Source organism: Podarcis muralis, chromosome 13 (assembly GCF_964188315.1).
Source record: "Podarcis muralis chromosome 13, rPodMur119.hap1.1, whole genome shotgun sequence".
Lineage (NCBI taxonomy): Eukaryota > Metazoa > Chordata > Lepidosauria > Squamata > Lacertidae > Podarcis > Podarcis muralis.
Window position 1 is genome coordinate 22,006,254 of NC_135667.1, and position 23,056 is coordinate 22,029,309.

General features: G+C 39.8%; 2 protein-coding genes across 2 annotated transcripts; both read right to left on the reverse strand.

Annotated features, from left to right (window-relative positions):
* Positions 1–2,486: 2,486 nt before the first annotated feature.
* Positions 2,487–11,595, reverse strand: LOC144325313 (vomeronasal type-2 receptor 26-like). The gene is made up of 5 exons (XM_077918148.1): positions 11,263–11,595; positions 9,403–10,254; positions 4,785–5,000; positions 4,282–4,408; positions 2,487–3,388 (listed from the first exon to the last, which is right to left on the reverse strand). Exons 1-5 carry the CDS (start codon positions 11,593–11,595, stop codon positions 2,487–2,489), a joined length of 2,430 nt encoding a protein of 809 aa, XP_077774274.1.
* A 2,861-nt stretch (positions 11,596–14,456) lies between these two features.
* Positions 14,457–22,724, reverse strand: LOC144325314 (vomeronasal type-2 receptor 26-like). Its single transcript, XM_077918149.1, has 5 exons — positions 22,368–22,724; positions 18,447–19,301; positions 17,034–17,249; positions 16,528–16,654; positions 14,457–15,358 (listed from the first exon to the last, which is right to left on the reverse strand). The coding sequence occupies exons 1-5, from the start codon at positions 22,722–22,724 to the stop codon at positions 14,457–14,459; spliced, it is 2,457 nt and encodes an 818-aa protein (XP_077774275.1).
* Positions 22,725–23,056: the final 332 nt, after the last annotated feature.

The window sequence follows — 23,056 nt, forward strand, 5'->3', positions numbered from 1 at the left end:
AGTAGCAAGATGACTAAAACTGCCATTCTAAGTACAAGGAAAAATATTCCAACTACATCCAAAATCTCCTATGTTCTTCAACAGAACAATCATTACAGCATCTGCAACTAAAACTGCCCGAATTGAACATTTTATGTTTCCCAGAGGCTTAAAGCTGTGGAGCTTTGCCTGTTCCCAGTCCCTCACCCTACTGGGTATTATACTGGGTATATTTATGACATTCTTCATGGTCTTTGTTCTTTGTTTTGCTAGTGGCCACCAAAAATCCACAGGGATTTGAATGAACAACAGAATTAATTTCTGTTCTTCTGACAAGATAATTCTGAAGTTAATTGCTAAGTATAAGATGGGAAGTCCCTGTAGAACTAGGACAGGTTGTTTGTCACACTTTTTGAACTGAAATTATTATTAGCTAAGAAGGGATGGCAGAACTTGGAGTCACAAACAGGAAGATAGGGACATTTTATTCTATACTTTATGACAGTTACCAACATGGCACTTGTGGATGTGAGTGTGGCCACAGTGAGTGTGGTTACACCTTTTGCGTAAATATCCTCTCAAAAATCCACAATAATGAGAGGCTGAAGAAAGATATTGTGAAATGCAAAGAGTGAATACATACACAATGTTTTTAATTTTAGACATATATAACTTAGTTTGTTTTTCCAAGATATTTTTTCCAAATTAGAAGAATCAGGAGACCTGTGCAAATATTTATGCAGTGTAGCTGCTGAGAGGGAAATGGCTCAGTACTCTGCTGTCTAGATTTGAAGCTGTCGCAAACGATGCATATACACAAACCTTTCAGGCTTTATGTCTTACTAAATGTTCCCTGCTGCTTAGCTCAGGCCACAACAAAGCCCATGTAGCCCAGCATACAGTAAAACATAGTCACAGGTCCCTCCATACATTCTAGTACAATTTCTTGAACTACTGAGTTCATGTCAATATCTGAGAATGAGGTAAGGATGCCAGCCACATGGTACAAATGCATGCTTGAATAAAGGTGCAGGAAACAACAATGTCTCTCCCCCACCTACTTCTTCATCCTGAATCTTGGCTTGGCAGCCATGAAAGCCAAAGCCACTCTGATGGTTGTTGCCAGCACACAAGTAAGAGTCACTGAGAAGATAATACAAAAAGCAATCTGTCAGAGGAGGCAAACAACTTTTACAGGCCATCTGATGAATAGCAACGCAGAAAGGAAGGAAAGCAGGAAGGAGAGTAGGATAGTGTAGGTGAGGTATTGGTTGTTTGCTTTGACAATGGGTGTGTGGTGGTGCTTCAAAAATGTTCGCAGGACTAAGGATGCGATCAGAGAAAAGGAAAGAGCAGAAGAGGCTAAACTGATTCCCAAAGGTTCTTCAAAGGACAAGAAGCTAATTTCTTTGGGAATACACATATATTGATTATTTTGTGGATATTCTTCTTCTGAGCATATGTTATAATCATTCATATCTGAAAAAGAAAATAGGTGGTCTTAATATATTTTTTTAAAAAACTCCACATATCGTGTAGAAATTGTGTTTATAGCAATTATATTTTAATGGGGGTTGTATGGGATGTTAAGGCATGGATAACACCTCTGGTGGGGGACATGTCATGCTCCTTCCTTCTGGGGTAGTTTGTCCACCTGTGGTCCCCACCCTGCACTCAGGAATCATTTATGACTCCTAGAAACATGTGACTCCTAGAAACATGTCCTAGATAATGTTGGTGCATAAAAAGTAGTTTTGCTGCGTGTTACATTGGAGCTGTGGTGTATGTGTGTGTGCACATGCATGCACAGTTCTGGATATTAACAAGGATTTTTAATCTCATGGCATGTATCCCACATCAGCAGTCAGAATAATAGGATTAATAGTTTAGAGAACACATCATTCAAGAAAGTGGATGAGGTCTTTATTATCTCTGACAAGTAAAATCAGAACACCAAGATAAAACACAGGTCTTCAAGATTATTATTATTATTATTGTTATTATTATTATTATTATTAGAATTTATATACCGCCTTATACCTGGAGGTATAGGATGCTTGATCACACTTTGTTCCAGTCAGCGTGTGCAGTCATCGTTCGTGATCAATTCCGGTGTGATGCAATATCTGTGTAAAGACAGAAGCCTGTTTATTGAGCTTCTGGAGCTCAATAAACAGGCTTCTGTCTTTACACAGATGTTGTGTCGCACCAGAATCAATCACAAACGATGACTGCTCCGTATTTCATACTCTCATCGCAGGATCACGTGATCCTGTTTACATTCCATAACACTGTAAGTGTGGGAACAGAAACTCTGACTTCCATTCCCACACTTACAGTGTTATGGAATGTTAACAGAGGTTCACATGATGCTGCGATGAGAGAATGAAATACTGACATCATGCAAGTTGGTTCTGTGCTGCTTCATGATCAGCTCTTGCCCCCAGTCCTCAGTGTTTCTTTCGAAGGGTGGGTGTTTTCAGCTGACTTCATAACATTAAGATTCCTTAGGTCTTATTTCTTATTAGATGTTCCCTGTTATTTAGTTTAGGCCGCAACACAATAATATAGCATTTGGGGGCAAAGATGAATCCCAGGAGACCAGCACCAGAGGCTAAGATAGAAAAGATCTCCACTGCAACCATGTATTTCCCCCTGGTACTGAGGTAGGAGGGAATAAAGGACAGCCAAACACTGCAAAAGACCAACATGCTGAAAGTGATAAACTTGGCTTCATTGAAACTGTCAGGTAACTTCCGGGCAAGGAAAGCCACAGTGAAGCTGACAAGAGCCAGGAAGCCCATGTAGCCCAGGACACAGTAAAACATAGTCACGGATCCCTCATTGCATTCCAGTACAATTTCTTGAAGCATTGAGTTCATGTCAACATCTGGGAATGGGGGTGAGGATGCTAACCACACAGTACAGATGCCTCCTTGAATAAAAGAACAGGAAACCACAATGGCAATAGACAGTCTCTTCCCCACCCACTTCCTCATCTTGGATCCTGGCTTGGTGGCCATAAAAGCTAAAACCACTGTCATGGTTTTTGCCCACACGCAAGAAACAGCCACTGAAAAGATGGTGCCAAAAGCAGTTTGTCGGAAGAGGCATGTCACCTTCTCAGGCTTTCCCATGAATAGCAATGCACAAAGGAAGCAGAAGAGAAGGGCAATGAGGAGAGTGTAGGTGAGGTCCCGATTGTTGGCTTTGACAATGGGTGTGTGGTGGTGCTTCAAAAATGTTCCCAGAACCAAAGCTGTGATGAAGGAAAAAGCAAAAGCACTGCAGGCTAAACTGATGCCCAGAGGTTCTTCATAGGATAAAAAGGTTATTTCCTTGGGAATACACATATCCTGATTACTATTTGGACATTTTTCTTCTGAGCATATATTACACTCATTCATGTCTGAAAAAGAAAATATTTGGTATTAATCAGGGAGAGTGAACACATATTCTGTCGAAATTATCTGAACTATGTTTTAATTGTTATTATTTAATATGCAATGGTTTTTGTATTCTAATGAACAACATATTAAATTTGATTATGAATTTTTCCTGTCCTGTCTGGTGAAAGCCCTATTAAGTAGTGTGTGTGGAGTTTTAACTGACATCTGCGAGGAACATTGTGTGTTAGAATACTATAATCTGTAAGCAAAATAAGGCTAGGAGTTATGGCTATTTTGTGTAGTGTTGGAAGGATTTTTTAAACCTTGGTGTAACAGATAAAAACCTCACATTTTAACTTCTAAACTAGATAGATATTATTTTCATTTTATTAAAATGCAAAGAATAGTAATTTTGAAAGTCCTCTCCTGGAACAAAAAGTTGCAATCCCTGTTAATAGATAAAAAAATTAGAGCAAAAACTCTAAACTTTATTTTTTTAATTTCCAATTATTTTTGTCTGTGCTGTTCTATTTAGGTTGGTCATGTATTCTCTTAATTTTTCATTTATTCCTTCTCTCTCTCTCTCTCTCTCTCTCTCTCTCTCTCTGTGTGTGTGTGTGTGTGTGTGTGTGTGTGTGTGTGTTTGTTTGAAGCTTGATCATACATTTGGAAGTTATCTTCTCTGATAAACTGTTACTAGTACTGCCCATTATCATATTTCCCTGACAGGGACTCTGAGGCAAATAATCACAGACACAAACCAGTTTCTTCTTCAGCAACTACCTACAGGCTTAATAAACATTTCAATCACATGCTAAACCTGGTATATAGTCGTTAATTCGTAGGCACATTCCTATGAATTCCAGCTAAAGCCATTCACTTGTAAACTGTACAGTTTGTGCAGAATACTCACCCTCCTGAGCCGAAATCTTCCCTTCTGGACATGGGATGCAATCATAACAGCAAAATGGCTCCCCATCTTTCACTCTTTTCCTAGTTCCGGGATGGCACCGCTCAGTACATAAGGAAAGAGGCTGAGACTAATCCAAACATGAGAACCCAGAATAGTAATTTTGAGAATTTTGAGATTAGAATATTTAAGGCAACTTTTAGGTGTTCTTAAGTGATGCTTTCTTTCAGTAATGTATCGCTAATTTTGCTAATCAACATGATAATTATAGTACAACAGACTGTTAAGAAATCATCTTTTGGAAAGGATGGAGCCTGGTTAATGGCGTAGATTCTGATTTCATGCATACACAAAACAGACAAGATATAGAGTTTTGCTTTTTATACTTCCCCAAAACAACTTCTCAATTAATATAGATAGGAATATCTTTGCCACCCTTCCATCCATCCATCCATTGTAGTTTTTCTATTTTCTAAAAAGTTACAAACCAGACCATTGAGGCTTACCTGGTTAAAATGGTTGGGCCAAGTTATGGCATCCCCATTGATGGTCAACTGTTGGTTGGGATCAACATTCCCAACCTTCACTCTATGAAATGATTGGTTTGAGGAAACAATCCAATTGATCACATCAAATCCAGCCACTAACTCTCCATTCTCATCAAAGGAAATCTTGTCCCCACCACTGTTGTTAAAAGAGACACGTCTGAGAAAATTATGTAGCTGGTTTGAAGAGGAGAAGGGAAGAGTTGAGAAAAGGCTGCAGTTGGATCGTTGATAGTAAAGTCATACCTTGTTTATGGTTTCTGAGTGAGAAAGTATTCATGATAAAGAAGCTCACTCTTTGTAATTCCAAAAAGGAGGAAGAAATTCTAATAAATTGACTTTAAAGCACGTTAGGTTCTGAAGGTTTGGTTTCTATATTTTTCAGAGTGTTGAAACACGGTTAATGTTTCAATAGTCAATAAGGTTAACACCATTTTAGTCTGGGTTGACACAGTCTGAGCCAACTTCTGACAACAGAATGTATTCTTTTAAAAAAATAAATAAAAATGTGATTCAAAGGCCTAACTCATTAATGTATATGCACCCACTTGGAAGGTAGCATTAAAAATACAACAACAAAAATAAGATGAACATATAGAAACCTATACCAAGGGTAGTAAATTTTAATAAAATGGTAATGAAGAGGGCAGGGAGAGTTCTTATAAACTGACTTTAAAGCATGTTTCTGAAGTTTCTGAAACTTCTGTTTCTATGTATTATTATTTTTAAATAAAATATGTGACTTCAAGGGGCATACATATTCATGTAGATCTACTCCCAGAAGGCCTGGTTCAGGCTCATTAAGAAGAAGAGTTTGGATTTGATATCCCGCTTTATCACTACCCGAAGGAGTCTCAAAATGGCTAACATTCTCCTTTCCCTTCCTCCCCCATTACAAACACTCTGTGAGGTGAGTGGGGCTGAGAGACTTCAAAGAAGTGTGACTAGCCCAAGGTCACCCAGCAGCTGCATGTGGAGGAGCGGAGACACGGTTCACCAGTTTACGACTACACCACACTGTCTCTTAATTTAACAGAATTAATTAGATGCACCAAATTCATAACAGAATTTCTACCTAAAAATAAATGACACTAAAACTGCCATTAGCCCCAGTCAATATAGTAAGAGTTCTGGGATGATGGGAATTGTAGTCAAACAACATCTGGAGGGCATGACCAGTTGGGTGGACTTGGCGAGTTGAGAAAATCAAGCAGTAATTTGGAAACCATCCAGAAGTTTAAGGGAGGGAAGGAAGAAGAGTTATTAAAGCGATATATGTTATATACCCCCTTCATGGATCACTGCCTTGCCGTGGCGAAGGGGCTTGAATAACTCAGAGAAGCTATGAACTATGCCGAGCAGGGCACCCAAGATGAACAGGTCATAGTGGAGAGTTTGGACCAAACGTGATCCACCTGGAGCAGGAACCGGCAAGCCACTCCAGTATCCCTGCCAAGAAAACTCCATGGACAAAGACAACAAGCATATAAAAGTTATGACGCTGGAAGATGAGCCCCTCAGGTCGGAAGGCGTCCAACATGCTACTGGGGAAGAGTGGAGGACAAGTACATGTATATCTAGAGCTGATGAAGCGGCTGGGCTAAAGCTGAAAGGACGCTCAGTTGCGGATATGCATGGAAGCGAAAGGAAAGTCCAATGCTGTAAAGAAAAATATTGCATAGGAACCTGGAATGTAAGAACCATGAACCAGGGTAAGTTGGATGTGGTAAAAAATGAGATGTCAAGAATAAATATTGACATCCTGGGCATTAATAGAAGAGAAGAAGAGTTTGGATTTGATATCCCGCCTTTCACTCCCTTTAAGGAGTCTCAAAGCGGCTAACATTCTCCTTTCCCTTCCTCCCCCACAACAAACACTCTGTGAGGTGAGTGGGGCTGAGAGACTTCAAGGAAGCATGACTGGCCCAAGGTCACCCAGCAGCTGCAAGTGGAGGAGCGGAGACGCGAACCCGGTTCCCCAGATTAGCAGACTACCGCTCTTAACCACTACACCACACTGGCTCTCAACTAAAATGGACTGGAATGGGCGAATTCAGTTCAGATGACTATCATATCTACCACTGTGGGCAAGAAACCCGTAAAAGAAATGGAGTGGCCCTCATAGTCAACAAAAGAGTGGCAAAAACTGCACTGGGATGCAATCTCAAAAATGATAAAATGATCTCAATATAAATCCAAGGCAGACCTTTTAACATCACAGTAATCCAAGTTTATGCACCAACTATTGGTGCTGAAGAAACTGAAATTGACCAGTTGGAGAAGCTCTATACAGTCAGCAAAAACAAGACCTGGAGCTGACTGTGGCTCAGATCATCAGCTTCTTATAGCAAAATTCAAGCTTAAACTGAAGAAAGTAGGAAAAACCACTGGGCCGGTAAGATACAATCTAAACCAAATCCCTTATGAATACACAGTGGAAGTGAGGAACAGGTTTAAGGATTTAGATTTGCTGGACAGAGTGCCTGAAGAACTATGGATGGAGGCTCGCAACATTATACAGGATGCAGCAAAAAAACCATCCCAATGAAAAGGAAATGCAAGAAAGCAAAGTGGCTGTCCAACAAGGCCTTACAAATAGCGGGGGAGAGAAGGCAAGCAAAATGCAAGGGAGATAGTGAAAGATACAGGAAATTGAATGCAGATTTCCAAAAAATAGCAAGGAGAGACAAGAAGGCCTTCTTAAATGAGCAGTGCAAAGAAATAGAGGAAAACAACAGAATGGGAAGAACCAGAGATCTGTTCAAGAAAATTGGAGATATGAAAGGAACATTTCGTACAAAGATTACCATAATAAAGGACAAAAGTGGTAAGGACCTAACAGAAGCAGAAGACATCAAGAAGAGGTGGCAAGAATACACAGAGGAATTATACCAGACAGATATGGATGTCTTGTACACCCCAGGTAGTGTGGCTGCTGACCTTGAGCAAGACATCCTGGAGAGTGAAGTCAAATGGGCCTTAGAAGCACTGCAAATAACAAGGCCAGTGGAAGTGATGGTATTCCAGCTGAACTATTTAAAATTTTAAAAGATGATGCTGTTAAGGTGCTACACTCAATATGCCAGCAAGTTTGGAAAACTCAGCAGTGGCCAGAGGATTAGAGAAGATCAGTCTACATCCCAATCCCAAAGAAGGGCAGTGCCAAAGAATGCTCCAATTACCGCACAATTGCACTCATTTCACACGCTAGCAAGGTTATGCTTAAAATGCTACAAGGAAGGCTCAAGCAGTATGTGGGCCGAGAACTCCCAGAAGTGCAAGCTGGATTTAGAAGAGGCAGAGGAACCAGAGAGCAAATTGCAAACATGCGCTGGATTATGGAGAAAGCTAGAGAGTTCCAGAAAGACATCTACTTCTGCTTCATTGACTATGCAAAAGCCTTTGACTGTGTCGACCACAGCAAACTATGGCAAGTTCTTAAAGAAATGGGAGTGCCTGATCACCTCATCTGTCTCCTGAGAAATCTCTATGTGGGACAAGAAGCTACAGTTAGAACTGGATATGGAACAACTGATTGGTTCAAAATTGGGAAAGGAGTACGACAAGGCTGTATTTTGTCTCCCTGCATATTTAACTTATATGCAGAATTCATCATGCGAAAGGCTGGGCTGGATGAATCCCTAGCCGGAATTAAGATTGTTGGAAGAAATATCAATGACCTCAGATATGCAGATGACACAACCTTGATGGCAGAAAGTGAGGAGGAATTAAAGAAACTTTTATTGAGGGTGAAAGAGGAGAGCGCAAAATATGGTCTGAAGCTCAACATCAAAAAAATGAAGATCATGGCCACTGGTCCCATCACCTCCTGGCTAATAGAAGGGGAAGAAATGGAGGCAGTGAGGAATTTTACTTTCTTGGGCTCCATGATCATTGCAGATGGTGACAGCAGCTACGAAATTAAAAGACGCCTGCTTCTTGGGAGAAAAGCAATGACAAACCTAGACAGCATCTTAAAAAGCAGAGACATCACCTTGCCAACAAAGGTCCGTATAATAAAAGCTATGGTTTTCCCAGAAGTCATGTATGGAAGTGAAAGCTGGACCATAAAGAAGGCTGATCGCCGAAGAATTGATGCTTTTGAATTATGGTGCTGGAGGAGACTTTTGAGCGTGCCATGGACTGCAAGAAGATCAAACCTATCCATTCTGAAGGAAATCAGCCCTGAGTGCTCACTGGAAGGACAGATCATGAAGCTGAGGCTCCAATACTTTGGCCACCTCATGAGAAGAGAAGAGTCCCTGGAAAAGACCCTGATGTTGGGAAAGATGGAGGGCACAAGAAGAAGGGGATGACAAAGGACAAGATGGTTGGATAGTGTTTTTGAAGCTACCAGCATGAGTTTGTCCAAACTGCGGGGGGCAGTGGAAGACAGAAGTGCCTGGTGTGCTCTGGTCCATGGGGTCACGAAGAGTCGGACACAACTAAATGACTAAACAACAACAACATGTTATATACCTTAGGATGGGAAGGAATTAGGGACACATTGGGACACAAATTAAGGACTATTGTAGTACACTTATGGTGCTTTGCCTCTTGATAATGTTGAGCATGTTACCTGCCACAATTGTTGATTCGGGTACTTCCATCCACCTCTTCTTTCCATTACTTGATATTTGAATCTAGTTGACATGTAATGCAAAGCATGGGCTACAGCGCAGACAGCATTGTAGATGCTGTAGCTGTGGCCATTCATGCTCATCTCAAAGAATGGAGCAGGAAGGCTCTCTAGTTTCTCCTCCCCAGTACAAATATTCCCCATCACATCTTCCATATTTGGATCAGAGAATACACAGTCAAAGGCCTGTTGCCAGAAGTCTCTGATGAAACCATCTCCGTTTGTGCTTAAAGGATTTTGGCTCTCAACAAATGCTTTGAATGCTGGTATGTCATTGGAATGGATTGTGAAGGACAGGACACCATGGAATATTTCTGTGTCCAAATTCTTTTGATAGAGCAGTGAAGTGAGCTCCATTGCAGCTGTTGTTATCCACACTATACCTTTTGGTAGACTTGGTGGATGTTCTGCAAAATATGGAATCCATCTCAAAATCATCATGGAATAAGAGTCACCATAAAACACAACCACACTGACTGTACTATTCAGAAGTTCCTTATGTATTTTTAATCCATCTTCAAGAAATTCATCAAATTCAGTGGCAGACCTAAACATAGGGATTCTTTTTATAAAGTCAAAACAGACACCTCTCTGGGAAAATTTTGGCAAAACAGTTTGCAAAACCATTTCACCATTTTCATTATCCATTACTAGTACTCCAATCCATATCCATTTGAAATAAAGAAGCAAAGAGAGAATTCCTGTGTATTCAAGTGCTTGATGAGGAACCATCTGGTAGAAAGAAATTCCTGGGTTTCCATCTGTTTTCAATGGAGCAGAGCCATATAGGAGCTAAAGTGATTTTAGGGGAGAGAAAGAAAAGTTGTAAAAATAGAATGCATGTTGCATATTGAAGTTTTCAAAACCATTCATGGAAATTGGAAACCACTGCTTTCACCTCTGCTGATGGAGGCCAACTATAGAATCTCATACAATTGTAGAGTTGGAAGCGACCCCAAGAGTCATTTAGTCCAAGCGCTTGCAAAGCAAGAATCTCTGCTAAGGCACCCAGGACAGATGGCCATCCATCAGAGCATGAATTGTCACAAATCCATTTCTAGGAAGAATGGAATATATCAATTATAGAGGATTGGGGACCCCCCCCAAGCATATATTTTCAAGTTTGGGGGCATAAGGAAGCAAGAAAATTGCAAAAAAAACACAAAACCCAACAACCCCCCCCCTTGCTCCAATTTCCATTGATGAATGGATTTTGTCAGTGAATTCCACCCATACATTATATTAGCAGCCCTTAGAAATACAATGTCAGGTAACTGAATTTGACTATTCCAATGCTCAAGTTAGGGATTCAAGGCTGAAAGAATATACACTGATAAATAGCCATCAAATGGATTTATGACTGAGAGGAAATGCACTGACTTTGCATCTATAATTGCTGGATTACAGCAACACTCTCAGAGCAAAATTCTTATTGCCCAGTTAGGCACATTATTTGACCAGTGACAGCAGCGAAATAAGGAAATATGAAACAAACCCCAACCAGATGCCAATCAGGTTGAGAAAGGAAAAAAAATCATTTCCAGCCATGTCAACTAACAACCCAAAATAGCACATTTAAACTCCTGAAATAAACTCAGTAACACAAAGAAACAGCAGCATTCACACCATCTTAAAAACCATATCAGAAACAGGATCCTAAAACTCAGTTTGCATGTAAGATTCATAAAAAGGAAGTCTCAGTATTTTTAAGGCCCACATTAATGTCTTGAAATAATAGTATAGGAAATGTGGAGGGTCACATAGAGGGAGGGAGGGAAAGAGAAAGCAGAGTTGACCTACCTGTGGAACCTTATAGTTTTTCAAGAGCGTCGCCACATTCATGGAAATTGGGGCATCCACTCCCCCAATGACTGCTATTAGATTTTTCTGTTGTTCACATATGTAGTTAGGGATAAATGTGTCCTCTGTGTATAAAAGTAGCATTGTAGCATGATAAGTCCTCCTTGCATTGCAATAGCTGTCATAGATGTGGAAGCCCAAAGTGAGATTGGGTAAGAGGTGAGGGTTTTCATTGATCTCTTTGACTGTGAATGCCAAAGCCAAGATGTGCTGGTAATGCTTAGGGACTATGCTGAAAGAAGTGTGAGATTCTTTTTCAGAAGGATATTCCATACTTAGTTTAGTTATTACCAATGTGTTCTGTGCCTCTTTTATTAACAATCAATTATAACAGTATTTATACATAAGTTGGATATAAATATAAAAAAATTAACTAAGTATAATGTATAATATATGTATAACTATAAATATAAAAAAATTAACTATGGATCAACCATGCTCAGTTGGCATTAAGTCCCCAACCCCAGTTCAGTTGAATATACTGTATATCAGCATAACTTGGTAATCTCAACCAAGCTGGCTGTGATGAAGCTGGTTGAGCCAAGCTGGTCTAAGACTGAAAAAGGGAGCATTCCAGGAGCAAGGCAGAGGTGGAATCAGAGAGCGGAGACTTTGTTAGATCCTAAGCATGTCCAGCTTGGTCATGTGACCTGGTAACCTGGCATAGTACATATTTTAAAAGCAGGTTTTCCCTAAGCCAGGCATGGACAGAATATCAGCAGGAGCCCTGCTGCCGAACAGGGTTTAGATCTGGAGTAACTTTATGCCGCATTAATTTGCTGTATCTTAATTCCCACTAGCTTTTGGTGGATAGGATTTCTCCCTATATTTTTTGTTCTTTAGCTGCAGCTCTAGCACAAATTATCTAAGTGGCAGTTTTTATTGAATAAAATAAATTAATACAATATTTGGAAAGAAAATCAAACAATCATTTCGGCCTTACACAAATAGATCTGTCAATGTTGGCAGGGGTTCTTCCCTGAAGGCTAATTCACTGACGACGGCACCAGCGTGATAAGCAATTCCACCAATTATGAAGTCTCCTAATTGATGATATTTGTGAAGTGGAGGCTGTGGGTAATAGATACTGCACTGAACAGTGTGAGTCTGGCATCCCATGGGAGGAAGCAGAGGCAGCAGCAAAATGACTACAACCACCATCCTCGGTACAGAAGTCTGAAACCTGGAATATCCAAGAACAGATCTGTGAACCCCTGTCTGTTCCCAGTGCCACTCCATATCTCTGAATTGCACTGGATATATTTATGACAGCATTCACACTCTTTGTTCTCTGTTATGCTAACAGCCAAGGAAGTTCCCAGGGGTTTGGCTGAACATCATAATTAATGACCGACCTTCTGACTAACTAATTGTGTAGTTAATTATTACATTAACAACAATTCCGAAATGGAGGATGTGGAGTCCTTTAGGAATTAAGAAAAGTTGTTTGTCACATATTTTGGAAAGAAGATTTCCCTCACTCTTTAGTTAGTTAGGAAGGCATGGTGAAGTTTGGAATGACCCGCAGTATGAAGAGAACACTGGATTCAAATCTTTGTGATAGGGGTTAGCAACAAGGTATCATGCCTGCATCTCCTTCCTACTGCACCATGAGCAGTCTCAATAAATGCTCCCTTGTAAATCCACATTAAACAAGAGAATGTTGCTCAGGATATAAGGGGGGCACTTTAGAGGTATTAACTGCCTCAAAGCACCCCTTTTACAAGAGAGTTATGAGTTTGAATACCAACTGTGAAATGCTTAGTAATATTGACGTGTGATCCATCAAGCTATAGGCACTGACAGACTCCATATGTATTCTGGCCTGTCTGCCTGCTGTTACCTGCTGACACCTGCTGTCACTTGCTGAACGAAGGACAACTAGGAGAGAGTCCATCTAAATTCACTATGGAGGAAGTTCCCAAGTCTTTATGTAGCCACTGAGAAGGCCATTTCCTGCTTCACTACCAAGTGAACCTGTGAGGGTGGCAAGAACTAGAAAAGGACTTCCCCCAAAGATCTCGACACCTGGGCTATTGAGGCCATCGACAGTGCACATATGGAGGCAAATAATGTGAATAAAAGGTGACTCTTTCAAATAAAAACTCTTCAGTGCAAAAACATGGTTCAAAAGATTTACTACACAACTTTACTCTGAAGCAACGGGAAACAAATAAAGTTACATTCAGATAGTTGAATAATGTCTTATACTTGTCCAAGCATAGCACACTTGGATTCCAAATATATATATATTCAAGTGCTAAAATTCCAAGCTTTGTCTTTCCTCCATTCCAGTCTCCATTAAACTGAGGTTCTTTTCTTGGAGAGAGATAAGCATATGCATAGACTTGTAATACTAGACCTTCCATGTGATTCTAAGCTAAACACCTTGTGATGGACCCAGATGAGATTTAGCCCCACTTAATCATAAACTGCTAGACTCTTTTCTCAACTCTTCTTTAGCTTCAATAGAAGTTTCCATGCTATGCATCACAATCTAAATACCAACACATTACAGATTTATTTTCGATTTCAGTGTACAATTCAACAATTTTATTTAACACAGAAGCTCGCAATATATAAAAGGAAAGAAGAATACCCTATTTCTGGAGGGGCATGTGATGGCCACACCTTCCTTCCCACACATTTCTATAAACCTATGCCTAACCACCAAACCTTACAAAGTTGTGACGATTGCTAACGGGGTAGGTGAAAACCAAGTGGCTAAAGCCAATCTGCCAAATGGAAAAATTCCTACCCAGCCCCTGCTCCAAAGCAGGCGACCCAATCCAAAGCAAGGCCCAAACAGTAGCACCTAAAATTGGGAGGGAGGGTGTTCAGCAGCGCGAAGCAAGTGCCCCACCCCCATCCTAAGGGGTCCAAAAGGGCTACAGGAAAGAAAGTAATGTAACCCCCAAGTAAATGGGGAGTTGCCTGAACAATAAATGCAGGGGCAGGATACATATATTCCCCCTCCTTTTTTGGCTGCAAAATCTTAATTAAATCCTCCAAATAAAATTTAAATGTTCAGAGAATGTGGGGGGCTATGGGAAAATTTATATAGTTCAACATTTTTTATAAATAAAAAACTAACAAGCAAGCAAAATAAAGTACATTGAAGGCACTCAGATTCCTTAGGTCTTATTTCTTATTAGATGTTCCCTGTTATTTAGTTCAGGCCGCAACACAATAATATAGCATTTGGGGGCAAAGATGAATCCCAGGAGACCAGCACCAGAGGCTAAGATAGAAAAGATCTCCACTGCAACCATGTATTTCCCCCTGGTACTGAGGTAGGAGGGAATAAAGGACAGCCAAACACTGCAAAAGAGCAACATGCTGAAAGTGATGAACTTGGCTTCATTGAAACTGTCAGGTAACTTCCGGGCAAGGAAAGCCACAGTGAAGCTGACAAGAGCCAGGAAGCCCATGTAGCCCAGGACACAGTAAAACATAGTCACGGATCCCTCATTGCATTCCAGTACAATTTCTTGAAGCATTGAGTTCATGTCAACATCTGGGAATGGGGGTGAGGATGCTAACCACACAGTACAGATGCCTCCTTGAATAAAAGAACAGGAAACCACAATGGCAATAGACAGTCTCTTCCCCACCCACTTCCTCATCTTGGATCCTGGCTTGGTGGCCATAAAAGCTAAAACCACTGTCATGGTTTTTGCCAACACGCAAGAAACAGCCACTGAAAAGATGGTGCCAAAAGCAGTTTGTCGGAAGAGGCATGTCACCTTCTCAGGCTTTCCCATGAATAGCAATGCACAAAGGAAGCAGAAGAGAAGGGCAATGAGGAGAGTGTAGGTGAGGTCCCGATTGTTGGCTTTGACAATGGGTGTGTGGTGGTGCTTCAAAAATGTTCCCAGAACCAAAGCTGTGATGAAGGAAAAAGCAAAAGCACTGCAGGCTAAACTGATGCCCAGAGGTTCGTCATAGGATAAAAAGGTTATTTCCTTGGGAATACACATATCCTGATTACTATTTGGATATTTTTCTTCTGAGCATATATTACACTCATTCATGTCTGAAAAAGAAAATATTTGGTATTAATCAGGGAGAGTGAACACATATTCTGTAGAAATTATGTTTATCTGAACTATGTTTTAATTGTTATTATTTAATATGCAATGGTTTTTGTATTCTAATGAACAACATATTAAATTTGATTATGAATTTTTCCTGTCTTGTCTGGTGAAAGCCCTATTAAGTAGTGTGTGTGGAGTTTTAACCGACATCTGCGAGGAACATTGTGTGTTAGAATACTATAATCTGTAAGCAAAATAAGGCTAGGAGTTATGGCTATTTTGTGTAGTGTTGGAAGGATTTTTTAAACCTTGGTGTAACAGATAAAAACCTCACATTTTAACTTCTAAACTAGATAGATATTATTTTCATTTTATTAAAATGCAAAGCATAGTAATTTTGAAAGTCCTCTCCTGGAACAAAAAGTTGCAATCCCTGTTAATAGATAAAAAAATAGAGCAAAAACTCTAAACTTTATTTTTTTTAAATTTCCAATTATTTTTGTCTGTGCTGTTCTATTTAGGTTGGTCATGTATTCTCTTAATTTTTCATTTATTCCTTCTATCTCTGTAAATTTCCATTTTTATCACGTAAATGTATCTGTATCATTGTGTGTTGTGTTAGATGAATAGATTGTGGGATCCAACTATCACAAAGAATCGGTCTCCTGCTTTTGCAACAATTGAAGGATCTAAACACTCTTCAAAGACTGGACCAAGTTAAGTTCATTCCTAAAACTTTTTCTTTCAGGCTTATTGCCATTGATGATAAGTCAGAAAATCATTTTGATCTCTCTCTCTCTCTCTCTCTCTCTCTCTCTCTCTCTCTCTCTCTCTCTGTGTGTGTGTGTGTGTGTTTGTATGTTTGTTTGAAGCTTGATCATACATTTGGAAGTTATCTTCTCTGATACTGTTACTAGTACTGCCCATTATCTAGCTTCTGTACAAAAGCCACTGTACTTAATACCCAACATATTTCCCTGACAGGGACTCTGAGGCAAATAATCACAGACACAAACCAGTTTCTTCTTCAGCAACTACCTACAGGCTTAATAAACATTTCAATCACATGCTAAACCTGGTATATAGTCGTTAATTCGTAGGCACATTCCTATGAATTCCAGCTAAAGCTATTCACTTTTAAACTGTACAGTTTGTGCAGAATACACACCTTCCTGAGCCGAAATCTTCCCTTCTGGACATGGGATGCAATCATAACAGCAAAATGGCTCCCCATCTTTCACTCTTTTCCTAGTTCCGGGATGGCACCGCTCAGTGCATAAGGAAAGAGGCTGAGACTAATCCATACATGAGAACCCAGAATAGTAATTTTGAGAATTTTGAGATTAGAATATTTAAGGCAACTTTTAGGTGTTCTTAAGTGATGCTTTCTTTCAGGAATGTATCACTAATTTTCCTAATCAACATGATAATTATAGTACAACAGACTGTTAAGAAACCATCTTTTGGAAAGGATGGAGTTGGTTAATGGCGTAGATTCTGATTTCATGCATACACAAAACAGACAAGATATAGAGTTTTGCTTTTTATACTTCCCCCAAAAAACTTCTCAATTAATATAGATAGAAATATCTTTGCCATCCGTCCATCCATCCATCCATCCATTGTAGTTTTTCTGTTTTCTAAAAAGTTACAAACCAGACCATTGAGACTTACCTGGTTAAAATGGTTGGGCCAAGTTATGGCATCCCCATTGATGGTCAACTGTTGGTTGGGATCAACATTCCCAACCTTCACTCTATGAAATGATTGGTTTGAGGAAACAATCCAGTTGATCACATCAAATCCAGCCACTAACTCTCCATTCTCATCAAAGGAAATCTTGTCCCCACCACTGTTGTTAAAAGAGACACGTCTGAGAAAATTATGTAGCTGGTTTGAAGAGAAAAAGGGAAGAGTTCAGAAAAGGCTGCAGTTGGATAGTTGATAGTAAAGACATACCTTGTTTATGGTTTCTGAGTGAGAAAGTATTCATGATACTTTGTAAAATACTCTTTGTAATTCCGAAAAGGAGGAAGAAATTCTAATGAATTGACTTTAAAGCACGTTAGGTTCTGAAGGTTTGGTTTCTATATTTTTCAGAGTGTTGAAACACGGTTAATGTTTCAATAGTCAATAAGGTTAACACCATTTTAGTTTGGGTTGACACAATCAGAGCCGACTTCTGACACCAGAATATATTGATTAAAAAAATAAATAAAAATGTGATTCAACTGCCTAACTCATTAATGTATATGCACCCACTTGGAAGGTAGCATTAAAAATACAACAAAAAAATATAAGATGAACATATAGAAACCTATACCAAGGGTAGTAAATTTTAATAAAGGTGGTAATGAAGAGGGCAGGGAGAGTTCTTATAAATTGACTTTAAAGCATGTTTCTGAAGTTTCTGAAACTTCTGTTTCTATGTATTATTATTTTTAAATAAAATATGTGACTTCAAGGGGCATACATATTCATGTAGATCTACTCCCAGAAGGCCTGGTTCAGGCTCATTAAGAAGAAGAGTTTGGATTTGATATCCTGCTTCATCACTATCCGAAGGAGTCTCATAACAAACACTCTGTGAGGTGAGTGGGACTGAGAGACTTCAAAGAAGTGTGACAAGCCCAAGGTCATCTAGCAGCTGCATGTGGAGGAGCGGAGACGCGAACATGGTTCACCAGATTACGACTACACCAAACTGGCTCTTAATTTAACAGAATGAATTAGATGCACCAAATTCATAACAGAATTTCTACCTATTACAAAATATGGAGCAGGACTTTCACTAAAACTGCCATTAGCCCCAGTCAATATAGAAAAAGTTCTGGGATGATGGGAATTGTAGTCAAACAACATCTGGAGGGCATGACTGGTTAGGTGGACTTGGCGAGTTGAGAAAATCAAACAGTAATTTGGAAACCATCCAGAAATTTAAGGGAGGAAAGGAAGAAGAGTTATTAAAGCGATATATGTTATATACCTTAAGATGGGAAGGAATTGGGGACACATTAAGGACACAAATTAAGGACTATTGTAGTACACTTATGGTGCTCTGCCTCTTGATAATGTTGAGCATGTTACCTGCCACAATTGTTGATTCGGGTACTTCCATCCACCTCTTGTTTCCATTACTTGATATTTGAATCTAGTTGAAGACATGTAATGCAAAGCATGGGCTACAGAGCAGACAGCATTGTAGATGCTGTAGCTGTGGCCATTCATGCTCATCTCAAAGAATGGAGCAGGAAGGCTCTCTAGTTTCTCCTCCCCAGTACAAATATTCCCCATCACATCTTCCACATTTGGATCTGCAAATACACAGTCAAAGGCCTGTTGCCAGAAGTCTCTGATGAAACCATCTCCTTTTGTGCTTAAAGGATTTTTGCTCTCAACAAATGCTTTGAATGCTGGTAGATCATTGGAATGGATAGTGAAGGACAGGACACCATGGAATATTTCTGTGTCCAAATTCTTTTGATAGAGCTGTGAAGTGAGCTCCATTGCAGCTGTTGTTATCCACACTATACCTTTTGGTAGACTTGGTGGATGTTCTGCAAAATACGGAATCCATCTCAAAATCATCATTGAATAAGAGTCACCATAAAACACAACCACACTGGCTGTACTATTCAGAAGTTCATTATGTATTTTTAATCCATATTCAAGAATTTCATCAAATTCAGTGGCAGACCTAAACATAGGGATTCTTTTTATAAAGTCAAAGCAGATACCCCTCTGGGAAAATTTTGGTAAAGCAGTTTGCAAAATCATTTCACCATTTTCATTATCCATTACTAGTACTCCAATCCATATCCATTTGAAATAAAGAAGCAAAGAGATAATTCCTGTGTATTGAAGTGCTTGATGAGGAACCATCTGGTAGAAAGAAATTCCTGGGTTTCCATCTGTTTTCAATGGAGCAGAGCCATATATGAGCTAAAGGAATTTTAGGGGAGAGAAAGAAAAGTTGTAAAAATAGAATGCATATTGCATATTAAAGTTTTCAATAGCGTTCATGGAAATAGGAAACCACTGCTTTCACCTTTGCTTATGGAAGCCAACTATAGAATCTCATACAATTGAAGAATGCTAAAGTAGGGAATCAAGAATTAAAAGGAACAACTGGCAAGTTTGGCCTTGGAGATCAAAATGAAGCAGGGCAAAGGCTAATCTAGTTCTGTCAAGAGAACAAGCTGGTCATCACAAACACTCCTTTCCAACAACAAAAGAGATGACTCTACACATGGACATCACCAGATGGGCAGCATCAAAATCACATTGATTATATTCTCTGCAGCCAAAGATGGAGAAGCTCTATACAGTCAGCAAAAACAAGACCTGGAGCTGACTGTGGCTCAGATCATCAGCTTCTTATAGCAAAATTCAAACTTAAACTGAAGAAAGTAGGAAAAACCACTGGGCCGGTAAAATACAATCTAAATCAAATCCCTTATGAATACACAGTGGGAGTGAGGAACAGGTTTAAGGATTTAGATTTGATGGACAGAGTGCCTGAAGAACTATGGATGGAGGCTCGCAACATTATACAGGAGGCAACAACAAAAGCCATCCCAATGAAAAGGAAATGCAAGAAAGCAAAGTGGCTGTCCAATGAGGCCTTACAAATAGCGGGGGAGAGAAGACAAGCAAAATGCAAGAGAAATAGAGAAAGATACAGGAAATTGAATGCAGATTTCCAAAAAATAGAAAGGAGAGACAAGAAGGCATTCTTAAATGAGCAATGCAAAGAAATAGAGGAAAACAACAGAATGGGAAGAACCAGAGATCTGTTCAAGAAAACTGGAGATATGAAAGGAACATTTCGTTCAAAGATTACCATAATAAAGGACAAAAGTGGCAAGGACCTAACAGAAGCAGAAGACATCAAGAAGAAGTGGCAAGAATACACAGAGGAATTATACCAGAAAGAAATGGATGGCTTGTACACACCAGGTAGTGTGGTTGCTGACCTTGAGCCAGGTATCCTGCAGTGAAGTCAAATGGGCCTTAGAAAGCACTGCAAATAACAAGGCCAGTGGAAGTGATGGTATTCCAGCTGAACCATTTAAAATTTTAAAAGATGATGCTGTTAAGGTGCTACACTCAATATGCCAACAAGTTTGGAAAACTCAGCAGTGGCCAGAGGATTGGAGAAGATCAATCTACATCCCAATGCCAAAGAACGGCAGTGCTAAAGAATGCTCCAACTACCGCACAATTGCACTCATTTCATACGCTAGCAAGGTTATGCTTAAAATTCTACAAGGAAGGCTCAAGCAGTATGTGGACTGAGAACTCCCAGAAGTGCAAACTGGATTTAGAAAAGGGGAAGAACCAGAGACCAAATTGCAAACATGCGCTGGATTATGGAGAAAGCTAGAGAGTTCCAGAAAGACATCTACTTCTGCTTCATTGACTATGCAAAAGCCTTTGACTGTGTCAACCACAGCAAACTATGGCAAGTTCTTAAAGAAATGGGAGTGCCTGATCACCTCATCTGTCTCCTCAGAAATCTCTATGTGGGACAAGAAGCTACAGTTAGAACTGGATATGGAACAACTGATTGGTTCAAAATTGGAAAAGCAGTACGACAAGGCTGTATTTTGTCTCCCTGCATATTTAACTTATATGCAGAATTCATCATGCGAAAGGCTGGGCTGGATAAATCCCTAGCCAGAATTAAGATTGTCAGAAGAAATATCAACGACCTCAGATATGCAGATGACACAACCTGGATGGCAGAAAGTGAGGAGAAATTAAAGAACCTTTTATTGAGGGTGAAAGAGGAGAGCACAAAATATGGTCTGAAGCTCAACATCAAAAAAATGAAGATCATGGCCACTGGGCACATCACCTCCTGGCAAATAGAAGGGGAAGAAATGGAGGCAGTGAGAGATTTTACTTTCTTGGGCTCCATGATCACTGCAGATGGTGACAGCAGCCACGACGGCTGCTTCTTGGGAGAAAAGCAATTACAAACCAAGACTGCATCTTAAAAAGCAGAGACATCACCTTGCCAACAAAGGTCCATATAGTAAAAGCTATGGTTTTCCCAGTAGTGATGTATGGAAGTGGGAGCTGGACCATCAAGAAGGCTGATCGCCGAAGAATTGATGCTTTTGAATTATGGTGCTGGAGGAGACTCTTGAGAGTCCCATGGACTGCAAGAAGATCAAACCTCTCCATTCTGAGGGAAATCAGCCCTGAGTGCTCACTGGAAAGACAGATCGTGGAGCTGAGGCTCCAGTACTTTGGCCACCTCATGAGAAGAGAAGACTCCCTGGAAAAGACTGTGATGTTGGGAAAGATGGAGGGCACAAGGAGAAGGGGACGACAGAGGACGAGATGGTTGAATAGTGTCTTCGAAGCTACCAGCATGAGTTTGACCAAACTGCGGGAGACAGTGGAAGACAGGAGTGCCTGGCGTGCTCTGGTCCATGGGGTCCCAAAGAGTCAGACACGACTAAACGACTAAACAACAACAACATTCCAATGCTCAAGTTAGGGATTCAAGGCTGAAAGAATATACACTGATCAATAGCCATCAAGTGGATTTATGGCTGAGAGGAAAATGCACTGAGGTTTTCCTGGCTCAAAGTTTGCATCTATAATTGCTAGATTACAGCAACACTCTCAGAGCAAAATTCTTATTGCCCAGTTAGGCACGTTATTTGACCAATGACAGCAGCGAAATAAGGAAATATGAAACAAACCCCAACCAAATGCCAATCAGGTTGAGAAAAAAAATCATTTCCACCCAAACCCAAAATAGCACATTTAAACTCCTGAAATAAATTCAGTAACACAAAGAAACAGCAGCACTCACAGCATCTTAAAAACCTTATCAGAAACAGGATCCTAAAACTCAGTTTGCATGTAAGATTCATAAAAAGGAAGTCTCAGTATTTTTAAGGCCCACATTAATGTCTTGAAATAATAGTATAGGAAATGTGGAGGGTCACATAGAGGGAGGGAGGGAAAGAGAAAGCAGAGTTGACCTACCTGTGGAACCTTATAGTTTTTCAAGAGTGTCGCCACATTCATGGAAATTGGGGCATCCACTCCCCCAATGACTGCTATTAGATTTTTCTGTTGCTCACATATGTAGTTAGGGATCAATCTCTCCTCTGTGTATAAAAGTAGCATTGTAGCGTGATAAGTCCTCCTTGCATTGAAATAGCTGTCATAGATGTGGAAGCCCAAAGTGAGATTGGGTAAGAGGTGAGGGTTTTCATTGATCTCTTTGACTGTGAAAGCCAAAGCCAGGATGTGCTGGTAATGCTTAGGGACTATGCTGAAAGAAGTGTGAGATTCTTTTTCAGAAGGATATTCCATACTTAGTTTAGTTATTACCACCATTTTCTGTGTCTCCTTTATTAACAATCAATTATTACAGTATTTATACATAAGTTGGATATACATATAAAAAAAATAACTATGTAAGCAGTCACATTTACAATATAAAACTCTCCATTCTGATTAAGTTTTTAGATTTTTATCATTTATTTCATTATAAAGCTTATTTGAAAATCGAGTTAAAATATAACAAAACAGATGGGATGGTGTTTATTTTTTAAAGCTGTCAGATGGAGCAGACTGAGGGGGCAACACTATGGTAAAATCCACAAGGAGGAGCATTTTAGGATGCACTGGATCTCTGGATCAACCATGCTCAGTTGGCATTAAGTCCC

What these genes read in the sequence shown, in the direction of transcription:
- LOC144325313 (XM_077918148.1), bottom strand. Translation starts at nt 11,595, where the DNA reads ATGGAATATCCTTCTGAAAAAGAATCTCACACTTCTTTCAGCATAGTC. An exon ending in AAAACTATAAGGTTCCACAG is followed by an intron (nt 10,255 to 11,262) that starts GTAGGTCAACTC and finishes AAATCACTTTAG; the next exon opens with CTCCTATATGGCTCTGCTCC. An exon ending in CGAATCAACAATTGTGGCAG is followed by an intron (nt 5,001 to 9,402) that starts GTAACATGCTCA and finishes TCTTCAAACCAG; the next exon opens with CTACATAATTTTCTCAGACG.
- LOC144325314 (XM_077918149.1), bottom strand. Translation starts at nt 22,724, where the DNA reads ATGGTGGTAATAACTAAACTAAGTATGGAATATCCTTCTGAAAAAGAA. An exon ending in AAAACTATAAGGTTCCACAG is followed by an intron (nt 19,302 to 22,367) that starts GTAGGTCAACTC and finishes AAATTCCTTTAG; the next exon opens with CTCATATATGGCTCTGCTCC. An exon ending in GAAGATTTCGGCTCAGGAAG is followed by an intron (nt 15,359 to 16,527) that starts GTGTGTATTCTG and finishes TTTCTTTTTCAG; the next exon opens with ACATGAATGAGTGTAATATA.